A 25,177-nucleotide genomic window follows, 5' to 3' on the forward strand; every position below is an offset into this window, starting at 1 on the left:
CTGACTCAGTGGGTAGAGCATGAAACTCTTGATCTTGGGGTCAGTCATGAGTTCAAGCCCCACATTGGGCATACAGTTTACTTAAAATAAAAAGATTAGGGATGCCTGGGTGGCTTGGTTGGTTGAGCATCATCGGACTCTTGATTTCAGCTCAGGTCATGATCTCATGGTCGTGAGATCAAGCTCCACATTGGGCTCTGCATTCAGCATGGGGTCTGCTTAAGAAGCTCTCCCTCTCCCTCTGCCCCTCCCCTCCTCTCACTCTCTTAAAAAAAAAGAATAGTGGGGGGGGCTTTGGGGAGGGGGGTTAAATCAAGAATGACAGCTAAATTTTACCAATGCCTTTTGACATCTGTTGAAATGATTCCAGAGTTAACATCCTCTGACCTACTAACATGTTGTATTAATAGATTTTCCAAGAAGGAAACAAAAGTGCTTAAAAGGCATTTTCCGTGTTTTCAGTTCCATACTCATTTGCAATATTTAGGCTTCCTCAAACAAAGCTGGACACAGATACTGCTGCTTATTAATAAACAACATATAAATGGACATATACACATCTATGTATATACGTGTGTGTGTGTGTGTGTGTGTGTGTGTATGTATGTATTAGATCCTACGTTGGAAACATTAAAGAAGGAAAGACTAGACTCAGGCGGTGGCAGGCAGCAGAGAAAGATATAACAATCCAGGCACAGAGTACTTCAGCTCATTCTGGGGTAAGGACATCAGAACAGGAGACATGCAAAGGTTACTTCTAAGAAACAACCTCCCACTTCACCCACATCAATATTTGGCATCACTGGCACTCCCACCACAGACCCAATAACATCACTTTAAAGTATTTCAACTCCCTGAAACATACACGCACATACAGCTAGCCATCCACCCCCAAGGTCCTACCAAACATACCCATTTTTACGTTTGTCTCTACCACTACCCTCCAAGCTGCCAGATTGCAAATGCACAGCCTATGCCTTGTAATCCTACATATACCCAATTGCTTGCATTGTCCCAGATTCACAGTGGGCTCTCCAGGTGCTTAATTTTTTTTTTAAATGTTTTATTTATTTCTGAGAGAGAGAGACAGCATGAATAGAGGAGAGCCAGAGAGAGAGGGAGACACAGAATCCAAAACAGGCTCCAGGCTCTGAGCTGTTAGCACAGAATCCAACACAGGGCTCGAACCCACAAACTGCGAGATCATGACCTGAGCCAAAGTCGGGCGCTTAACCCCCTGAGCCACCCAGGCACCCCTCCAGGTGCTTAAAAAAGTGATGCTGGCGTTGAACATGTTGAAAATTATATCATGCATTCGCAACCTGGCAGGCACTATCCTAAGTACTTTACATAAAATAAGTATTTTTTTAAAATTCCTGCAATATCCCCACATGTCATATTATTATCTGCATTTTACAGATGTGGAAAAAAAACTAAAGAATTTATATAACTTGCCACAAGTTGCAAAGCCTTTAAGCTATTGCGCCAGGACTCAAATCTAGAATTTGACCCCTAATGTAACCTCTAAGCCATTCCGCTTCCTATAACTCTAAAAACAAATGAGATAAGCTACAAGCTCACAAAGAGCCTAAATTATGTCACAATCACCTCCCATATAGGTTACTCTCCATGGAACTGCCAAAAACGTTCTGGCTGACTTCACTGCCAAGGTGTAATCTGGAGAATCCCAACCAGACGCCAGAGGCCGTCATCATTCATTTACACTCTCTGATTTTAGAAAGACTGAGAACAGGTTGAAGATTTGAACATTTCAGCACAAATATGCATTGGAATAGGCAGCACGTCCACCTTGCCATCCTCTTCCTGAGGCACATTTCCCCCTCAGGATCCCTTAAGTGGCCAGCCGGTCAGGAATCTCAGCACACCTCGAAAAGAATGAGATAGGTATGACTATATCTGTGCCCGTTTCCTTCTCCGTTTATTACTGCCCCAAAGCCTATAAAAGCTTGGAATCTATTAATTCTATGTTTATAGCAGGAATTTTGATTCATTATTACCTGAAAAAGGAAGAGTCAATTTAATACATTTGATTTCAAAGATTCTATCCAGTGAAGCCAGAGTCCATTACAGTCATATCAGCTAATTACTATAAAGTGCAACAGCCTGCATTTGCAAAAGAAAAAAGAAACCAAGCTTAGCAGGCTATAACCAGTAGGGAACACGGAGACATGATGATCACTTTTGTAGCTGAATTGCATTTTTAGATCTGATGTGAAAAGCTTCCCCCTTCACCTTGGTCTGTTCCCAGAATGCCATTTCATTGCCATGGCCTTATCCCTCTACAGCTGTAAGAAAGAAACCACAAGAACTAGTGAGCACTCACCAAAGCTAATCGATATGTAGAAGCTAAAAATAAAGCAAGGAAATAGACAAATGTCAGCATAGGCAGAAGAAAGGGGCTTTTTCCTCATGCCCCCAAGACTTAGTTCTAGACTAATTCTTGTGACTATTTCTGTAATTCCCTGGGATTTACAGCTGCAGAAGGTATTCAAACACCTGAATTTCTGAAGAATACAAGAGTCTTTCCTTCCGCACAGGCAGAACTCTCTCTCACAGCAGTGAGGGAGGAGAGAGAGAGAGAGTCTATGGCCAAGGTGGGCCTCATCATTCCCAGCTTCTATCAGATAACTGAAATCCCTGTATCGTCTGCTGTCACACCAAGAGGCGACCCTTTAATTTCACCGTATGCCTCTAAGTAAGGGAGAGAGAATCTTTCTTTACATACACCTCACTAAAGTAAACTTAGAAGGTTCCAGATGACTTCATTCAATAGATATCTGAGTGCCTACCATGTACATAAATGACAGGTGCTAAAGATATCCAGGGGATTGAGAATCAGCCCACTGGCTAGTTAGCTATCCACGCCATGGTGTGACACAATGTCCTTCCCCCTGCCTTCCCGTTAGTCACTGGTGAAGCTGCCCCACAGGAAGTGCCTTTTAGAGTCCAAGGAACAAAAGTGGGACTATATAACTGCCATATGTTTGCAGTGACTTGTCACAATAAAAATTCACCCATGTCCCATCAACCGAGCCTAGGCTTATAAAGAGGTTTATCATCTGCTTTGTTAATGAACCACTTTAACATCTGAGGGGAGACAGAAAAGCAATATTTAAAGGTCATTTCACCGTCTCAGAGCCCCTTTCTGCTTCTTCCCATTAAAGTTCGTAGGACCCTTGAAGATTTCTAATAATGCCAACACCAAGTCCAACAGTTGCCCGAGACAATTTCTCAGGAGTCACTACACTTTTTTTAAGGTTCAATTTCCCAATAGCACAATCCCTTCTCTTAAAGGTTGAAAACACACTAAAATTATAGCCAGTCTCCCATCCATTTAGTGCACAGTGGGGCTGCAGAATCCAAACAAGATAACTCTGGGAATTTACCTTACTCTGAAGTAAGTACATGTTAGACATTCTTTGGGACACAGATGGAAAGCAGACACTATTCTTGTCCTGAGAAGTTTATAATTTAAAGACACTAATGACTATACAGGTAAATAGTTCTAAAACAAAGAGCTGCGGGTGATATAAAGTATGAACAAAACAAGACAGAAAAACAAAGTAGATAGAGATTAATGTGAATATGGTAGAGGGATGTCTTACTAACAGGGGTTTATGTAGATTGATCAGGGTCGCAAAAGGAAGACTTGGTGAATTTATCAAGACCTGTCCAACCACCACTCATGGTGGGATCAGTATTCTTTTTTTTTTTTTTAATGTTTTATTTATTTCTAGGAGAGAGAGAGCATGAGCAGGGGAGGGTCAGAGAGAGAGGGAGTCATAGACTGAAACAGGCTCCAGGCTCTGAGCTGGCAGTCAGCACAGAGCCCGACGCGGGGCTCGAACCCACGAACTGCCAGATCATGACCTAAGCGAAAGTCGGACACTTAACCGACTAAGCCACCCAGGCGCCCCGGGATCAGTATTCTGACCTGAATAAGGTATACACCTAAACAGGGTCAACCCCAGCCTTATTCCAGCCACAGTAAGTTAATTTCTGATCAAATTTTCAAATTCCTAAGTCTCTCCAAAATCAAGAATACACACAGGGCGCCTGGGTGGCTCAGTCGGTTAAGTGGTCAACTTCAGCTCGGGTCATGATCTCACAGTTCGTGAGTTCAAGCCCCATGTCAGGCTCTGAGCTTTCAGCTTCAGAAAGCTCCGGAGCCTCCTTCAGATTCTGTGTCTCCCTCTCTCTCTCTGCCCCTGCCCCGCTCACACTCTGTGTCTCTTTCTTTCAAAAAAAAAATAAACATTTTAAAAAATTTTTTTTAAAAATCAGGAACACGCTGCCCTGGATAGCAGACAGTAGTTCCAAAACTAAAAAGGTATTTCCATTATATATTGAGAAAACAGGAAGTAGCAATGGAATGGTGCTCACATTTCATACTTTTCAAAATCACACCAGCCTGGGTTCAAAGCAAGGGTCCATTATTTCCAACAGGTCACTTAACCTAAGCGTCCATTTCCACATGTGCAAACTCAGAAGAAAACCAGTACACCTCACAAAATCTGACTGTTAATAAGACCAGACTTTTAAAAATAAGTAGCCCAGTGCTTCACCCATGGCAAGTGGTCACAAAGGACATTAGCTATTAATAAAGGCATTATTATTATTAAATAAATTATATTCCAGAACCGTGTCAGGTGCATCTACGTGTTGGTGACCTGAGACTCAGTACCCTAACCACATCACGTCATGGGACCTGGTAAGCTAAGGACCACATCTCTGCCCTAACTAGGGCCAACATGAGCCAACAGTCTGTGTTCCCCTCCCTTCCAGCCCCTCACTCAGCACCTGGCACAAGGAGCCCCCAAAAGCTGTCTGTTTTTTTAATATCCAAGACCAGGTGAGCCTGGGGGACGACTTCAGTGATAATTGGCTCTCAGCCCCCATCCAATTCTGCAACTTCTGGGAAGTCCCCCAGGCTCGGTCCTTGCCCACATTTCCCAAAGGGTGCTCTGGTGGCCAGAGTGGCTACTGCAACTTCCAGCAACTTGTTCCTCCTTGAGGAAGGAACCTTCCCGGCCTCAGCTGTAACCCCTAGAGCTCAGCTCTTCTGCTCTGAATTCCGGAGAATTCCTTTTATCAAGTGATCATAGCTCCTTTTAGCATCTCGCCTTCCTCAAATCTCTATGCAGATACCAAATGTCATTGAACTTGACGAAAAGTAGCAGAAGACATGTCTAATTCCTTGGAGTGAACATGTGAAAGATGAATAGGTATTCATTACAGAGCTGGTGGAGCGAACATGGGGTTTGGGGTTCCCAAGCAGCAGAAGCAATACCATGTACGTTTCCATCCTGCGGCTGGCCTGTACCTGGTGTCCCCAGTACGGGGCGTCCAGGGCCCTGGAAGTGCTCCTAGCTCTCAGAAGGTATCTAATAGATGAACAAGAGGCCTCAATCCCCTAGGTGGATGTCAGCAACTGTAGCGTGTTATGGCTTCTTAAAATGGACAACACATGCATCCAAATTATGTGAGGTCCACGGAGTTGCAGATTTGTGGGCCCCAGGCTAGATAACTGAACTTGAATTTGCAAACTAAATTCCCTCTAGGGGAATCCTATGCCAACTTAGGAACTAAGCTAGAACAGTGAACTTCAAATTTTTAGCTTCCTTACCCTATGAGAAATACATTCTACTTTGTAACCTAATATACACATATACACAATATATGCACAGTGATAGTATTCTACTCTATTCTAATTAATTTTTTAAAGCTAATTGCAAGCCATTAAACTCACTCCACAACTCATTACAATTTGAAAGACTCTGAATTAGTGTATAGAGAGAGAATAGGGTAGTGATTGCTGATATTGTAAAAAAAAAAAAAAAATAGGGAATGGTTAGGTTATCAAAGACCTTGCTAAATTAAGGAGTGTAGCTTTATGCTGTAAATCATGAGAAGTCATTCATTTCATTAATAAATAGATAGGCATATAAACAAAACACAGGTCCTGCCCCGCAGGAATTATAGTCTCCTCTGGGGGAACAGGTCGGGGAAGAGACAAATAAATTATCTGTTAATAAGAGAGACTGGAGATGACTTCTAGGCAGAGAAAGCAGCATGTGGAGGGGTAACCACCAGAAACAGTAAGAGAATCGAAAGTGGTTCCATAAGAGATGGTTTCAGACAGGAATAGCTCTCCTAGGCCTGGCTCCAAAATTCCCCTTTCTCTGGGAGGGGAGATAAGTTATCAGCCGCCTTATCTTGAAGGAAATTAGTATGATTACATTTATAAAATATGAGACACCCTTCACAATATGGGAGACATAAGGCAGACAGAAGGCATAAGACAGGACCAGAGTCCCCATCTCTCAAGGTACAGAGGAGACGGCCTTCCTAGAAATACTGGAGTGGCCTGACTGGGGAATCTGTCCTCAAAGTGTATGGAGCTGGTACAACTATGAAGCAATGCCTCAGTCAGATGAAATTTTAACAGGTCTTCTAAGGTGTAATTAACATACCATAAAATTCACTCATGTTACACCATCCAATTATAGAATATATTCCATCACCTCAAAAAGACCCCACATGCCTCTGCCATCACTCTCTGTTTTCCTTCCCCACCCTAGCCAACCACTAACCCACTTGCTGTCTTGACAGAGTTGCCTTTTCAGACATTTTATATAAATAGAATCATACAATATGTGATCTCTTGCGCCTGGCTTCTTTCACTTAGCAAAACATCCACTTCGTAGCACGTATCGGTACTTCATTCTTTTTTACTGCTGAATAGTATCCCATTGTACCCCACCAAATTTTCTTTATCCCTTCATCAGTTGATGGACACTGGAATTGTCCCCACTTCTGGCTATTATGAACATTCAGGTTACAAGTTTTTGCCTGGGCATATGTTTGCCTGTCTCTTGGGTAGACATTCAGAAGTCAAATTGCTGAGTCATATAGTAAACTTATATTTAACTTTTTCAGAAACAGCCAAACTATTTTCCAAACTGGCTTACCCATTTTATATTCCCACTAGCATGGTATGACAGTTCCAGTGTATCCACATTCTCAGGGATATTTTAAAAGCATTTATAATGGCATGAAGTGTAGTTTGAATAAAGTTTTCACTAGCCACTCTGTGAACTGTGGAAGTCACATGCCCTGGTAATTTACTGTCAATGCAAATTTCACTGACAGTTAGAAAAGAAATGATCAGAGATGTTCAATTGAAATCACTTAGAACCAAAATGCAATATCAAACAACCATTTAGACCTAATGGTCACAGAAAATTTGACCAAAATATTTGTCGAAGGGGAGTTATCAAGAAACCAAGCACGACAAACGAGAATGTGCTTTGCACACTAAACCAAGTGTCCACAGGGACAAAATCCTAATTGTGAAACCTGCGAGGAAGCAGCAACTTCCAGAAGGCAGGGACTCACAAAGGCGGCCAGGGAAGTATTTCTTTAAATCTGATGCAACTTGCATTGTATCAGGTGATGAGCTACATAGCAGAGACCCTGCTTCCAAAAAAGAAAAGAAATAGACCTGGTCTCCAGGGGACAGAGAATCGTCACAGTAATGCCCCTGCTGCTTTGAAAACTCCAGGTACCTTTTACAAACAAACTCACAAATTAAAGGAGAGACTGGGCACTCAGAGATCCAGAAAAGCTTTGGTTCAGACACCAGAGGGACACCAAGCTCTCAAACCCCTGCCATTCACATTTTCTATTCTAGGAAACAAGCCTCCTATCTGGGGCTGGGCTCTCTGTGCCTCTAACATTTGACGTTGAGTATCATACGTATTTCACAAAATGTGCACAATCACCTCTCTTCTCAGAAAGGTTTCCTCCTTGGAAAGGACCCTTTTTGTTCCTAGGGATGAAGACCTGTGCTAATTCCCTGCGAGCACTCTTTCTGGTACAATCAGTTAAGTGAAGATTTAGGTACCCAGCTGGTCAGGTTCCAAGAGATTTCCCCTGCTAATTTTCAGTCACTCAAGGAAAACAAGGAGTAACAAAGATTGAGTTACCATGATTTTAAAGAAACAGTGTTCTTTCCTCCCTTCTCCACCCCCTCCCCCCTCCAAAATGTGTAAACTTGGGTATTTCACACTTTTACATCTGTTCTTCTCCAAAAATAAAAGTGTTTATATTCAAGAAATTATGACTACAATACCAGTGCGAGTTACAGCTTTAAAATACTCGCAGAGAGGACATACATATTGTTCTGACCAAAGCGTGTGTGCAATGTTCTTTCCCAGAGTAGCATCTGGGTATCAAGCTCCAGGGGAGCCCGGCAGTGCTTTTGTTTACTTGTCCCCATGAAAAGAAAATGGAGTTCTCTCTGACTGGTGCTCCATATACCAGTTTAGAGAAAAGAGAACAGAGGGGTGGCCTTTTAGGAACAGCAAACACTTGGCTTTGACTTTATCAACCATACTTGAGTAAGACACCAGCACCAGAACGACCCAAACTCAGTTTCTGGCCTCTTAAAGAGTCAGTCTTATGAGTTCAGTTGGAAAACTACAGCAACTCCCAAACTCAGAGGGCCTTTTCACCCACGCAGATGGCTACAAAGAGGCCAGTGTCAAATTCATAATTTCCTCGAGCCTAAGACAACACCACTACAAGACACAAAACTGTCCCAAACTTGGTCCCATAAAAAATTTTTTGAATGACATAATTAATTCACTGCCCCATCTAGAAAGTAACTAACACTAAAATGCTTGCACAGCGGGGTGCATGGCCGGATCAATTGGTAGATCATGTGACACTTGATCTCAGAGTTGTGAGCTCAAGACCCACACTGGATGTAGAGATTACTTAAAAATAAAATCTTAAAGAAATAAAAAATAAAATAAATAAAATGCTTGCACAGATAGCTGATACTTTAATGACATTAAGACCTCGTCTAAGAAAGTTGGATCTGTTCCCCGAATGCAATATTACAAAAAACTCAGTCATCTTTAACTAGATATTTTTTATATCCAGTCTAATGATGACTCTCTAACATCTCTTTTCCCTTTAAAATAGGCCTTTTAAGACCCCCGGAGGTCAATTTTTTAAAAGCATCTTCCCAGCAGTGAGTATGAATTACAATTTTTGTATAGGCTCATTATCAAGTTGTATACAAAGTTACCTTAACAACCATAATGGTCACCAACCTCCTCCAAACAGAAAACCATGTAGTGTAAGCAATGTGTTTATCTAAGAACTACAGATCAAAATAACAACATGGGACATCTTTGTAGCTAGGTAAGAGATGTTTAGGGATTGTTACAAGGAAAGTCTGTGGGACTTCTCAGTAAGGGGATTGTTTAACTTGCTGCCTAGATTTCAAAAGTCTATTTCATTTTTCAAGTTTCGCAAAATAAACAACCCAAAGATTTCAGGCTTCAAACTAAAGTAGGGCTGAAACAACTGTGAATATGGATTCTTTTTTGCAGCTTCTAAGGCAAATGCCAGCACCTCCTGGGGCTTCAAACTAAATCCCTACAGGTCCAAAGGGAAAAACAGGAAATTAGCACCAAAAGGATGCTTCTTAGTCTTGGGACTGTGGCTTTCTACCCCCTTAATAAATATGCTAGTAAAAAAAAAAAAAAAAAAAGCAATGCAAAGAACAGTCCAGGATTATCAGATGAAAGTTGTAGACTTTTGCACTTCAAGTCTCCCCTGGTCTTACAAACAATTCAAATGCATATATTAGTGTGAAATGTAAAATTCCATATTCCTAAAAGTATGTGCCTTCCACAGTTTGAAGCCATTCGTCTTATGAAAATGTGGCACTTACCTTATATAAATAAATACTATTTTCTATTCTGCAACATTTTTAGGCAAACTCAAATTCTGTGGATATGCTGTGTTTTTCCAAAGCAACCTGTATTTAGTAAATCATTCTTATGGTTATTTCTTTAACATGTGCTTCTCCCGTACTCATTAGGCACCAAGATTCATGAGGACAGCATTCACGTGACTTTGCTACCAATTCTCAGCACCCAGCACAATGCTAGGCACACAGTAAGCAGATGCTGCATTAATATTTGTTGAACGAATGAATGCACCACATGAAAGGTTTCTTTCAAAACAAAACTGTATTTTAAAAATGTGATTCCAAAACTCCAAAGTACATTAAAATCACCTGTAAGGCTTCTTACTGCACAGCTTACTGTGCTCCTTCCCCACTTTCTTTTCTTTTTTTTTTTTTTTGCAAATAGTTTATTGTCAAATTAGTTTCCACATAACACTCAGTGCTCATCCCCACAAGTGCCCTCCTCCATGCCCATCCTCCCCTCCCCCCACATCCATCAGTCCTCAGTTTTTGTCAGCATTCAAGAGTCTCTCATGGTTTGCCTCTCTCCCTTTCCCCCACCATTTCCGCCCTTCTTCTCCCCCTTGTTCCTCCGTCAAGTTCCTCCTAATCCTCCTATACGTGCAAACATATGATATTTGTCCTTCTCTGCCTGACTTATTTCGCTCAGCATAACACCCTCAAGGTCCATCCATGTTGCTACCCATGGCCAGATTTCATTGTTTCTCATTGCCGTGTAGTATTCCATGGTATAGATAAACCACATCTTCTTGATCCATTCATCTGTTGATGGACACTTAGGCTCTTTCCATGTTTTAGCTATTGTGGAGAGTGCTGCTATGAACATTGGGGTACATGTGCTCCTATGCCTCAGCATTTCTGTATCCCTTGGGTAAATTCCTAGCAGTGCTATTGCTGGGTCATAGGGGAGTTCTATTGTTAGTTTCCTGAGGAACCTCCACACTGTTTTCCAGAGGGGCTGTACCAGTTTACATTCCCACCAACAGTGTAGGAGGGTGCCCGTTTCTCCACATCCTCGCCAGCATCTCGAGTTCTCTGATTTGCTCATTTTAGCCACACACTCACTACCAAAATTCACACGGGAAGAAATAGAAAACCTGAACAGACCCATAACGAGTGAAGAAATCGAATCAGTAATCAAAAATCTCCTTCCCCACTTTCTGATTCAGTAGACCAGAGAGGTAACATCCAAGAGATGAGCATGAAGCTACTAAACCACTATTCAGGCAGTTAACCTGTCAAACAGCTCTTAGAAAAAATCACAATGCACAGGAAAACATTCACTAAAAGTCTACCAACTGCGGAATCCTCTACTGAGTAATCCATGCAGATCTCCAAACTCTTGCTCCAAACTCTATTAAATTGCCAACACAAGACATACGTGCAAGGGGAAAATACACAGACACATGTCCAAAACAGCAAGAAATCATTAGTACAGTCGAACTAAAGATGTTTCATTTCTCCAGTGCATTTCTTTATGATGTATCCTACTGTGCAGTTTAATCTATTTTTCTCAGATGGAGATTACTAAACCGCAATGCATTGCAGTTCTTTCTTGCACGACCCCACTTCATTTCACTTACTAATGGGAGTTTCATCTGAGGCCAGGGCATGAAATGCAGAGAAGGAGCCCATTTTAAAGCTTATTGATGTTGTTTATACTTTAGTGTATGTAAGGACGAGAGCAATGATCAAGACTCAGTCCTTAATGATCAGAAAGGAAGCAGAGGCATTAATAAGGTGCAGATTTAATCTAAACCCGCCGCCAGGTTTAACAAAAGGATACACAAAAACAATCCAAGAGAATCACAAGCTGTAACTCTGACCATTGCATAGGTGTGGAAAGCTGGCTAGCAATGACTTTCAAAGATGTATGTTTCCCATGACCCTGTTCTGAATTTAAGTGCATTTATATCTAGATCATAATCAAAGAGGGTATCTAATTAGATAATGTTTGCAAGTACTTTGAAGATATTTAAAGTGCTCCATAAATGCTACATAGTATTATTATTATTATTTAAATACAGTTTGCAATTACTGCTTACAACCTATTAAGCCCACCACACTGCCATAATTTGATTACAGGCAGCTAAAAAAACAAAACAAAACAAAACAAGAATCCTAGAAGTAGAAAAGATAAAAGCTCATCCATATGAAGCTCTAGATTTTTACCTTAGTCACAAGTAATGTATAGGCATTTTAAATGGAGGCCTAGGGTATCAAATCTAGTAAATTGGGGCAGTTGGCTTCCGCAAAACTGACAAACCCAACGTTGTATCAATTTTCGGAGTTTCCTACTTATAAACCTAGTGGAAAGCAGATTGTGGTCCAGAACGCAAGGCTCTTTACCCTTCTGGCTGCCAGCCGCATCTTCCATTTTCTCCACTACAATCTTAAAATATCTATATCCATCTGAAAAAAAGTACGACTCAAGATTGTGATTTTAATAATCATCAGACAGATAAAGGCTTGAGAATGGCCCTTGTTATAGCGTATCTTCCGGCTCATCTTGTTAGCTTCTGCAGTAATCACAAATTCAGTGGTCTCCCAATCTTAAAACATAGAAACCTTCGAGCCTGATTCCACCTCTTCCAAACACACCTGTTGGATGATTTTCCAGAGAGAATGACAGATTAAATGTAAACTTCCTTCTACACAGTGTACAAGAAAATCACTGCTAATCCCCAAAAGGTTCACATTTTAGGTTTTTCCATTTTTAAGGCAAGAAAAAGAACAATGAACATATTCAAAGCTGGCTTTGGTTATTGAAAAAACAAAATCACAAGGAAGAGATACCTTGGAAATAACGCTCAAACACCATAAGCTTATCAAAGAGAGCTTGAGTCCAAAGGAAAGACTTCTGAGAAACCTGTGAACTCAAGGGAGATAATACATCAGTTAATTCTGATGTCTTGACAAGGTCTGCAGGGCAGATAGTGGCCATGTGAGTCACTATCTGCGGTGCCTTGGGGGCAGGTCAGTTGTAAATTCAGCCATTTTGTAACTCTATGACCTCTGGAAAATTAGATGAATTTTCTAAACTTCAGGTGTTCATTTGCGAATGCTAAACGTCTATCTCACAGGAAATTCGGAAGTAATTTGACAATACCAAGAGCTTTACACACTTTTATCATAAACTACACTTCTAAGAAGTTATTCTAAGGACACAAAGATCTATACAAAGACTTATATATATTCACTGAAGCATTATTTACAAGACTTGAAAAGTCAGAAATAACCAAAAGCTTCATCGATAGGAATTGGTTAAATATTATCATTCATCCTCACAATAAAATGCTGAGCAGTCATTAAAAACATATGATTAGAAATTTGAACACTGACTAAATACTTAAAGAAATTTTAAGTAACATACTAATTCCTTTCCTTTTTTTTAATTTGAGAGAGAGAGAGAGAGAAAAAAAAAGAAGAAAAAGGAAAAGAGAGAGAGAGAGAGAGAGTAAGAGAGAACCTCAAGCAGACTCAATGCTCAGTGCAGAGCCCGACTCGGGCCTCAGTCCCAGGACCCAGGAATCATCATGACCTGAGCCAAAATCAAGATGCTGAATCAACTGAGCCAACCAGGTGCCCCAGTAACATACTAATTTGTAGGCATGAAAATAGTATTGTGGTTATATATTTTTAAGAGTGTTTACCTTTTAGAGATGCATACTGAAATATTTACAAATCAAATGATATGATGCTTGAAAATAATATGGGGAGGAAGCAGATGGAGGTGTAGATAAAACAAGATTGGACATGAATGGATAATTGTTAAGTTGGGGGCTGATTCTACTACTCTATTTTAAATATCAGTGTTATTCAGATTAAATTCATACTCCATAAAAATTCACCCTTTTGAAGTGTACAAATGATTTTTAGTATGTTCACAGAGCTGAACAACCACTAGCATGGTCTGATTCTAAGACATTAGTAGTCATTCTCTACTTCCCCTCAAGTTCTAGAAATCCACTTTTATTCTCTATAGGTTTGAATATTTGGGCGATTCAGATAAATGGAATCCATGTGTGCCTTTTGTGTGTTGCTTCTTTCACTTAGTATAATATTCATCCATGTTATGGCATGTATCAGCACTTCTTTTTAAAATTGTTGGGTTGTTTTGTTTTGTTTTGTTTTGAGAAGAGAGAGAACAATCAGGGGAGGAGCAGAGAGAGAGACACAGAATCTGTAGCAGGCTCCAGGCTCTGAGCTGTCAGCACAGAGCCCAATACGGGGCTTGAACCCACAAACCATGAGATCACAACCTGAGCCAAAGTCGGATGCTTAACTGACTGAGCCATCCAGGTGCTTCAGAACCTGGTGCTTCTTTTATTGATGAATAATATTCCATTGTATGAATATACTACATTTCATTTATTCACCCATCAATTCAGGAACATTTGGGTTGTTTCCACCCTTTGTAAAAAAAAATTTTAACATTTATTCATTTTTGAGAGACAGAGACAGAGCATAAATGGGGGAGGGACACAGAGTTAGGGAGACACAGAATCCAAAGCAGGCTCCAGGCTCTGAGTTGTCAGCACAGAGCCCGACATGGGGCTTGAACCCATGAACCATGAGATCACAACCTGAGCTGAAGTTGGACACTTAACAAACTGAGCCACCCGGGCACCCCGGGGTTGTTTTCACTTCTGGGTTAGTATGAATAATAATGCTACAAACAGGGGCCCAAGAGTGGCTCAGTCAGTTAAGCATCTGACTCTTGATTTCAGTTCAGGTCATGATCTCGAGGTTAGTGAGTTCAAGCCCCATATCTGGCTCTGTCCTGAGAGAGAGGAGCCTGCTTGGGATTCTCTCTTTCTGCCCCTCCTCCACACCCATGCTCGCTCTCTCTCTCTCTCTCTCAAAATACATAAATAAACTTAAAAAAATAAAAACATAAAAAATAAATTTTTAAAAATGCTACAAACATTTGTGCACAGGTTTTCGTTTGGATATAGGTTTTCAATTCTCCTGGGTAGATCTACCTAGGAGTAGAATTACTGGGTCACATGGTAACTCTATTATTCAACATTCTGAGGAACTGCCAATCTGTTTTACAAAGTGGCAGTAATGTAGGAGCATTCCAATATCCCTTCCAATTTTAAATAACTTTAAAATTCCCCATGACAAAGAATGCTCAAAATTATATTATAGAAAAACACTAACAGCATGCAAAAAGGGTGATTGCTAAGTTTAAAAAGCAGGTAGCAGGGGCACATGGCTGGCTCAGTCAGTAGGGTATGTGATTCTTGACCTTGATGCCATGACTCCAAGCCCCACACACGGCGCAGAGTTTACTTTAAAAACAAACAAATAAATAAAAGCAGCAAACAGTTGAAAACACATTTTAAACAAAACAGGTTGCAGATAATATAGACAATATGATCTTAATTTCTAAAGCTATCTACTTACCCATCCATAGAAAAGAACTACTAAGCCATATAAGAGAAAGAGTCCTGGAGCCCCAAAGGTGATCCTGGGGGGAAGTCTTAAGAAAAATGAAATATATGCACTGCCTCCATGAAGTTTAATGTCTAGTTGTGGACATAATCCAGGTCAGAAAGTTCTGAGTGTGAGGTCAGTTCGGAAAGGGTTTAGAGGTGGGATAGATAACTTCTATCTGAGAGAAATCAGAGGCGATTTTGTGGAAAAGGTGGCATGTGAATGTTTAGTGTTACGGTAGCAGGTACAGAAAAGGAGTACAGTCAAACCTTGGGTTGCGACCATTATTCGTTCCGGAAACGTGCTTGCAATCCAAAGCACTTGTATATCAAAGCAAATGTCAAGAACCATTGGCTCAGTTGTGATCATGTGACATTTGTACTACTCACATCACAAGACATCGCTTGCTTACCAAGTTTATTAGAAATGTTTGCTCGTGGGGCGCCTGGGTGGCTTAGTCGGTTAAGCGTCCGACTTTCGCTTAGGTCATGATCTCGCGGTTGGTGGGTTCGAGCTCCGCGTCGGGCTCTGTGCTGACTGCCAGCTCAGAGCCTGGAGCCTATTTCAGAGTCTGTGTCTCCCTCTCTCTCTGACCCTCCCCTGCTCACACTGTCTCTCTCTCTCTCTCCTAGAAATAAACTAAAAAATATTTAAAAAAAAGAAGAAATGTTTGCTCATCTTGCAGAACACTCACAGCACAAGTTACTGACAATCCAAGGTTTTACTGTGTAAGGCAGAGCACCTCCTAAAGGGCATCCATGGGGAGAAGGAAGTTGTTCTCTGGGACAGCAGTAAAGGATGGGTCATCAGAACTGCAGCGCGTGGGGGGAGACCCAGCTGACTTAGAGCTGGTCTTGCTGCTACACTAAAGAGTCTAGTCTTTGCTCTGTAGACTGTGAGAAGGCAGGGAAGGTCGTGAATAAGAAATACCCAGACTGAAAATGTCCTGTTCACAATGTCGCTGCAGTGTACAGAGAGGCCAGTCAGGAGAAGGCTGGTGGTAGAGACGCAGGAGGCAAGTCTTGTCATGGGTACTGCCCAGGGCACAGTCACTGCAGCAGTTGTACGGAGGAAAGGAGCAAAAGACCTCATGCAATAGATAGTAAGGAAAGATGTTGAAGATTGGGGTGAAATAAAATGTGTTTTGAGAATTTCAAGGCACCCCCTTGAGACAACTGGAGAACAGCCTAGGCATATAAAAAGCAGAAAGCGGATCATCTTTCTCTAGAGGGAAATAAACTTCCAACCAGAATGAAAGAAATTACAAGCGGAATTCATCCAACATTTTCTATTTAAGTCCTCCCTCTCTCTCCTCTAGGAACCTTATATTTATATGAGCAGAATAACATTTCATTCAAAAAATATCACCCAGATTTTCTTGGAATTCTCAGCACACTGCTAGTTCAGGCCCTGTTCTCAGACAGCTACTTCCCCCACAGATATGGAAGAACCCATTTGACATGAAAGCATCGTTCAGACACAAATTATCCCAAACTCCCATTACTCCCAAACACAGACTCAGTGACTGGTTGGCTCAGCTGGGCCTGGTGGCCATGATCCAATCAAAGAAGCTCAAAGCTGGATGGGCTTTACCCCTGAAGAAAGGAACGGCATAGGAAAGCAAGAACACAGAAGATGAATACCAAGGCAGGAACACAGAAACACAGCAAGACTCAAAATTATAAGATATCAAAGAGCCTTACAGATAAGGCGACGGGAAATGTGGTTATTTTCATGAAGAATAAATGTTGGGTATTCTTTCATCAACAAAATAGTCCATGATCTCCTAAATTGACACTTATGCAAACAGCAAACCATGCCTTATATCAGCTTCTGTACTAAGATTCAGAATACTGAAAATGATTCTGCATATTTCTCTGATGTTCTGATAACTACCACTACACCCTGTTTTATGATGAGGCAATGTCATGGCAAAGGAAACACCTGTTTAATATCTCTAAGAAACAGCAAATGTATCTAATTAAGAAACTGCTCTGCTGTTATCGTTCTGAGATACTGTTATCCTATCAATTCTTTCAACTTTGTTAAACTCTCATTTAAGACCAAATTTAATTAAGTGCTCTGGGGTAAGGAATTAATAATGTTTCAAGACTTCTTTAATCCCCATGAGACCTCTGACCAGGTGTTAAATACTGGACTAGTATTGTATCATTTCAGGTGCCCACTCCCCTTCCAAATACACAAACTTTGAAAAGGCACAGGCAAGGGGCACCTGGGTAGATTGAGTGTCTAGCTTCAGCTCAGGTCATGTCTCGAGTTCATGAGTTTGAGTCCTGCGTCGGGCCCTGTGCGGACAGCTCAGAGCCTAGAGCCTGCTTCAGATTCTGTGTCTCCCTCTCTCCCTGCTCCTCCTCCACTTATACACATTCTCTCTCTCTCAAAAATAAATAAACATAGAAAATTAAAAAGAAAAAAGAAAAGGCACAGACACAATAAATGTGGTTTTATTTCAATAATGGTTAATCCACAAAAAAGGGGAAAAGTTAAAAAACAAAAAAGAAGAAGAAAGTTTTAATGAATAAAGGTACCTGGTACTGGTTTAGAAATACACCAAGGGTACATGTCTGGCTCAGTCCTTAGGGCATTGATCTCGGGATTTTGAGTTTGAGCCAGGTTGGGTATAGAGATTACTTAAAACTAAAATATTTTTGAAAAAAAAGTAATGAATGCTGATACTGGGGCAGAGGTCAACCCCAGCCAGCAGAGAAATATACAAAGTCATGTTGACACATATAAAGGAAAAGGTACTTTAAAAAGATGTAGGACCTTCTGGGGCGCCTGGGTGGCTTAGTCGGTTAAGCGTCCGACTTTCGCTTAGGTCATGATCTCACGGTTCGTGGGTTCGAGCCCCGCGTCGGGCTCTGTGCTGACTGCCAGCTCAGAGCCTGGAGCCTGTTTCAGAGTCTGTAACTCCCTCTCTCTCTGACCCTCCCCTACTCACGCTGTCTCTCTCTCTCTCTCTCCTAGAAATAAATAAAACATTAAAAAAAAATTTAAAAAAAAAAAAAAAGATGTAGGACATTCTGATATCTTTTTTCTCAGAGCCATTTTCAATTGGCTCCAATCACTGGGATCAAATGTTGGTAGAATCAAGTTTCCTATAAAATTCTATTTAACCACAGAATAGTATATTTGTGTAGAGCATTACGGTTTTATTTTCAAATAAAGTATTGCCATAAATATTTTGATTGTTGAAACCAGCAATGGTTTAAACAGCTTGAAGAAGGCAAGCAGTTGAGATCATTCCCATTTTTGAACTCTGGTTATAGAACTTGCCCAGAGTCACAGAACTAATAAAACATGGACATGGACCCCAGTACTCCATTCACTCGCTCGTTCTTGCATTCGCCTGATTATGCAACTAACTGCAATTACAGATTCAAAAATGGGCAAGATGTAATCTCCGGCCTCATGGAGCCCACAGTTTATTACGCTGGCAAAGAAAGAAAAAAAGAAAAGAAACAGCAACAAAGAAACATTGCAGTGCCACTTATAACACAAGGACAAAAAGTGCAGTGGGAAAGATGTGTGTGAGTCTTCCAGATGAGGTCAGTTCTTAAATCCATAGGTCTTAATAAACAAAGAAATAGCTAGGCCTGGAAGGAAGTGAGGGGCAAGGGTAAAGACAAGCAGAGGTCATCTAATTCTGTTCAAATAGAAAACTGAGTGTGAGTCCTGGCAGACGCTTAGCATATGAAGTCAGCAGAGGCCAATCTTGGCCTTGAATGCCTTCCTCTGTGGGCCAAACTAAGGACAGCCAAGGTGCTCAGACTCAGATATATGCTAATCTCCAAAAAGCTTTCTGGGCTGATCTCACCTCATATGTAATAAAGCCTACTGGTGGCAAATTTCATTTCTTTTAATACTGTGATGTCTTGAAGGGAGAATGACTCAAGCCGTGAGTTTGAAGGAGTAGATTGTTTTCTGTAGCCTATGTATGTATACACACATTGCATACACCCACATGGATAGTTTATAACCATAACACTATATATGAGTATCCACATAGATTATGCAAAACATACATAAAACTCTACAAACGTCACATGGAAAGACATCAAATAATGTGTATATCTAGACTGACCCCATGGGATATATTCAGATGAAGACGGGTTACAGAGAGAGGGTACTATGCAGGACAACCATCTGTCCCAGATGATTCAGTCTTTTGCCAGCAGAGGAAGAATTGCCGGGGAAGGGGCGGTGGGGGAGTGGAGGGTGTTACAAAATGAATTCTGAAGGTATCTTAATGCTCCATGGCTTTATGTATTATGAGCTTACCTGCATGAACCAGTTTCCCTATTCTCGATAAACAAAATTCCATGACTCTGGTGAAATAATTCCTCTCTGCCATTTTTTTGTGCTCAGGCAGAAAATGTATTATCGATTTCTGATTCAGCCACAGACAATGTGACTTAGAGAAAAGAGCACTGAATGAGAAGTCAGGAAACCTACATTCTCGCCCCAAACCACCATTTTCACCTCTCTCACCCCCCACCCCCCCCCAGCAGAAAGGGGGCTGTGTGACCTTGGGCAAGGACTATAGTCTCTGGGCTTCAGCTTGGTATTAAATGAAAGAAAGGAGTGAGTAAGTGTTCTCCAATTCTCTTCCAGCTCTTAATCTATGAAATCATCCCCTCCCCCCAACACTTAGTTTATCTCCAGAGCTCTAAAAATCAGGACTAAGAAAAGTAGATTCAAATCATCTTTTTTCTAACAAAAGAAGATCCTGCTCTATCTTATTTTTTTTAAACCATCCAAATCTTGCATAATTCAAATGATCAGTGCTGTCACTGATTGCTCTGGTTTAAATTATGCATTGTTCCTATTTGAGGAAAATTTAGACTGGGTCCAGTCTGGGATCACTGGCTGAGAACAATAAGGCCCCAAAGAGAGAAAGATAAAGGCCCCTCCAGACAGGACCTGCTTTTCATGCATGGAGCTCAGGGTTTACAAAAAGAGCATTGACTGTGTACATTAAAGAAGGGCCACCGAAACAGCAAAGGACTGGTAAGGCTGCAGCAAATTCTCCTAGATGCCACTGACCTTGGCTGCATTTCAGGGGTCAGGCATTCCCCAGAAGGTTCTCAGCAGGCTGGCTTTGCTGAGAGGTTGGGAACAAATGAGACCTCTCATCCAGACAAACCCACCTCTCCTAATTTGAGAAGACAGAAATGATCTGCCCTCTGATTTGTGGAAATCACCTGCGTAGCCTTTGGACTCAACAGCCAGCCTACACACCTCAGTCCCTACAAGACTGGTCCTACACCCCAGCCCTCTGGGGTGCAACTGTCTCCACATCTGCATGTAAGTCCTCTAGCCAGCAGTTCCCATCTCTAGAGCTGGCCTTAGCCCTCCCTCTTTCCACACCTCTTGCAGGCAGAAATACAGAGGCAAGGCACAAAGCCCAGGCCACAAAGAGCAATTTCAGTGAATCCTGCAAAGACATCTTTTCAAAATCCATATCTCTGGAGCACAGGCCTCCCATGTGTGAATCACACTCCAGGCAGGCCGGTGAGCCCTCGTGGTTGCTTACAAGCCTGCAGGCTCTGTGCTCGTATCTCAGAAAACCTTCCCCAGAAAAAGCCCACAAGGGACACCTCCGACCAAGCCCAACTTAAAAATTGCATCAGAGCCCTTTCCAATACAGGAGCAATGTGGAGATTCTAGCTCAGGAAAACCACAAGCCTTGCCCATTGTTCAGATTCCTTCCCCATACCCCCCCACCCCACCCCCTACTGGGCTTTTGCCACTTTCCCCTACCCAGTAGTCTGGGCCATCCATCCACCTGATTAACCCGCTGGCAGTAACTCCCAGTGCAGAAAGTAGGGCAAATGAACACGCACCGTCTGTAAAGCAGGAAACCACAGACTTAGCCAAAGCACCCACCCGGTTACCAACCCCCACCCCCAGCTGCCCAGGGGGCAGCGGGTTCTGAATGTGGCATTTCTGTGCCAGAAAATAGACAGCTTACTGTAATATCACATGAATGAGCTTTTGCTGCCCAACCATCAAAAAAAAAAAAAAAAAGCCATTTGAAATGGCACCTCTGTTCCTTCTCAATCCCTGGACGGCCTTGCAGAAACCCTTACCTCTTGGGAGTATTAAGAAGGAGAGGGGAAGTTAAAAAGAGGAGGATTAATGAGACTAAAGAAAAAGTACCACTTTGATGGTAAAGGTGGCTCTTTAAAATAACCGTGGAGAAGGAGGCAATGTCAGGAGAAGTAATAAAGATTCAGGTCTGTAATTCCAAGATTTAGCATCAGTCTAACAATGTATGCCTCAGGAGGGCGTGTGAACTTCCAAGCTTCACCCATCCTGTGTGTCTGTATTGAGAGCCACCATCAATCCCCTCTCACCCACCCTTCATGCTTCAAGTATATCTACGGTTGCTTTTTTTTTTTTTTAATTTTATTCTTGGTTCAGGAGAGGAAGAAGCCATCCTTAATTGGTGTTCAATCCTTCTCAGACCTCTCTGCTGCCACCTCCCCCATCCCTCACCTCCTTTTCCACAGGCAGCATCTAATTAAAATAGCAAGAAAGCTCTGCCCCCTTCCCCGAAACAGTGTGTTGGGATTCGGGGGTGGGGGTGGGGAGGCGTCGTGGCTACCATGGGATTCCTGGTATTCTGATCTCAAAAAACAGCAAAATGGATTCTATAGCAGTGATGTCTTAGTCAATACAATGAAAAGGCGTCCGAGGCGATTCATGTGAAGGTAAACGCAAACCAGTGCAGCTGGAGGGACGTAGATGCTCTCTACAAAGGACTGGCCACAGACACAGAGCGAACACGCGCGCGCGCACACACACACACACACACACACACACACACACTCACGGGAGTTCCGGTCTGACTGGGGAAAAGCAGAGAACACATCCTTCCACCTGCTTAAGTTCAGCCATAAAACTGAAATGTCAGAGCCACAAAGTCAGAAAGCATAGGCAGGTCTAAGTTAAACCATAAATAAAGGTGACTGGCAGACTGGCACTGAAGAGAGCGCGGAGAGGGAGTTGGGGCGCGGAAGGCTGAAAGGGGCTGGAGGAGGCAGTTGCCATCAACACGACCAGCATAGCAATAGCTGCCCCCTTGAACCGTCAGGTTCAGCTTCGTGGGGACACTTAGGCTCACAATGTCATCTTGCAGGCAGCTGGGAAAAGTGAGTGGCCAGTGCCTTTATTCACGCTGCTGTTACTCTTTTTGCAGAAAGGGGCAGTGGGGTCTCGCTCCTTGGCACCAGATGACCGTCTGGGGCTTGTGTGCACATCACACACACACACACACACACACACACACACACACACACGAGTCTTTCATTTTAAGGCACGTACCGCACAGCCTCGAGTGGAGGCTTAGCCAAGAGCACCTCAGCAGACCCCGAATCAAAATCAGAAGCCAGGTTCCCTCCGCGTCGCAGTCTCCCACTAGCCCACCAGCCCCCGCTCCAGTTCACGCACTGAGCCGGCTCACCCCGACCCAAACCACTGTAAAGAAATTAGAAAACACGTTCTACTCACCCTCAGAGCCGAGAGATCGATTTCATCCAGGCTACGCGCCGGGGAGTCGCTCGCCATGTCTACTTCTTCGCGGGAGAAATGGTCCAAAACCACCCTGAAGCTTCTCCCTTGCAAATTCCACCTTGGTCTATTTTACTCGCGTCCTCATGCGGGTGTCGCGCCAGAGGCCCCGGGCCCAGCCTTCCCCACCCACCCCGACCCCACAGCACCGGATCCCGAGCCCCCGCGTTGGTCCGCGGGGTCCGGGAGCCCAACCTGCGCTGATCTCCAAGCCCGGAGCCGCGGTGCGTGTGGGCTGCGCGCCCTGCTCAGCTAAGGGCGCTGAGGCTGCGTGGGTGTATTTAAATGGGACATGCTTCTTTGCTTGTGCGTGGATGGCGGCTGCATTGGCTGTTATAATGAGACACATCAACTCCTCCACTCTGCTGGGGGGTGGGGGTGGAGAATCACACAGAACTGTCTATCACCGCTTCCTGGGAGGAGTAAGGGGGGGGGCGGTGGAAGGCGGAGGAGGCGTGGTCTCCGACTGGGGAGAGGCCGCGCTTCCTGACCCGGTCCCTCTGCACCAGCGTGCATGGGGGAGGGGCACGCACCCTTTCCGCCCAGGCTTTTGCAGGCCAATCTGGATGGATCTGCAAAACTGTTCCTGAACCCTGCGGTGCTTATCGTAGGGGCAAAGGGGCTTTATTTTGTGTGTCCAATTTGTGCACTGCAGCACAATGGCACTCAATCGCATCGAAGGGGTTTCTTGGCTGGGTTCAAATGCTCTAGCGCTGAAAAAAATCCAGAAGGAAAAAAAAAAAAAAAAAGAGCGACTGCGTCCCTCCCCCATAAATTATTTGTGGGGCTGGAGTAAAGCGGGCTGGTGCAACCAGTGCATATAAGGACTTGTGTGCAGGGAAGGGGATCCGCCTCCAGGCGCGGAACGAATCGGGGAGAAGCGCACTCGCACCCTGCGCTCCAGCGATTTGCAGTGGTGGCGGGTGGGTCAGCCAGCGACCCCCGGGATCCCGGAAGGCGGATCTCGAGGCCCGGTCACTCCTGTGTCAAGGCTAGGAAGGTTTACCAGAAGCAGGAAAACGAACATCTGAGTTCCCTGTTGGTATCGCCACACCCAGGACTTGCCCGTACCGCAATTCCCCACGGAAACGACCGAATTGAAACGAGCAGCTCTTTCTCTGGGTGCAAGAGCTTGAATGCTTCAGGTAACTCCAAAGGCAACACGGGGTAAGGAAGGCAGTGCTCGCCGCCTCGGGACGCTGCATTTCCCTTTCAGGAAGCGTTTTCGCCGCTGACCTACTCAGAACGATGGAGAAAGTTTAGCTGGTGGGTTAGATGTCACCTACAAAATGCACGACGCGAGAGCGATTTCACTCCACCTGCTTTCTCATTTAAAAGCTGAACGTTTGCAGTGGTAAACATGATATTCCGTAATCAAAAGTATGAAGTCACTTCCTCAGCGACCCCCCTCCCCCCCGCACAACCCTTCCCCTCTGGCTTTGGCCACGCAAAATATATAGGAAGAAAAGGTAAATTTGAACTTTTCCCCGAATACTGCAGTAGTTTTGAAAGCATTATCTGCACCCCTGTTAAAATGGGAGTTTACATCTGGCCAGTGCAGTGAAGGTTTCTTAATCCTGTGGGGTGAATGTCAGTTTCAGAAAAAGACTTTTGAATGAATGAACGGAAGCCAATGCAGTTAGTTCATCAGGACTGCAGACACTGAAAGACTTTGAAACAGCATTCGGTATTCGCTGTGCTTTTCGGTGTTGTTGTTAACATTATCGTACTTATTTATATGCACTGGGGATCATGAAACTGGAAAATTGTTCCAACATCTCAACGGCCATACAGTTGGTTTAGGAGATTTGCCCTTAAAATGTCAAACGTTTAAACATGTTATATTCAGAACGCTCGATTTGATCTCTCATTTTCTAATAAGATCATCCAGCTTAAGATAATAAATAAGGTGCAGCAAGCCACCAAGGCATGTAGAAATGACGTAAAAAAAAAACCTACCATTTCTTATCATGGTCCTTATTTTTCCCTTCTCTGTCCCTTTTTTACCCTTAATCTAGATGACAAAGTAATGTATTGCCTCCGTGTTGAAAGAAATCATTAATTTAAGATCACGTATTGAGATCTGTGAATATAACTATTTTTAAAACTCCAGGCATAGGAAAAATGAGATAAACATTTTTTTTCATGGACAACCTTCATTTTATACCCCAGATTTTATCAATCGTCTCTCTCCACCTTAGTAAGCTGTTCAGACCATGAGGATGCGGTGACACTGGCACTAAATTCCACCTTTGGATTTAGAATTGGAAGACTATATGTTCAATACAGTGATGGATACTAAGTGGGGGAGGGCATCCTAGATGCTGACTG

At 42.9% G+C, this 25,177-nt stretch overlaps 1 protein-coding gene across 3 annotated transcripts in view; it reads right to left on the reverse strand.

Annotated features, from left to right (window-relative positions):
* Positions 1 to 22,960, reverse strand: part of TNIK (TRAF2 and NCK interacting kinase) — a 398,088-nt gene extending 375,128 nt beyond the window's left edge. For all 3 annotated transcript variants that reach the window (XM_039236518.1, XM_039236516.1, XM_039236515.1), the window contains exon 1: positions 22,787 to 22,960. In XM_039236518.1, the coding sequence (XP_039092449.1) occupies positions 22,787 to 22,843 (57 nt within the window). In that variant the 5' untranslated portion in view covers positions 22,844 to 22,960. The remainder of the gene's footprint in view (positions 1 to 22,786) is intronic.
* Between the last annotated feature and the right edge of the window lie 2,217 nt (positions 22,961 to 25,177).

The sequence above is a fragment of the Hyaena hyaena genome, unplaced genomic scaffold (genome assembly GCF_003009895.1).
Source record: "Hyaena hyaena isolate Hyena2069 unplaced genomic scaffold, ASM300989v1 scaffold_112, whole genome shotgun sequence".
NCBI lineage: Eukaryota > Metazoa > Chordata > Mammalia > Carnivora > Hyaenidae > Hyaena > Hyaena hyaena.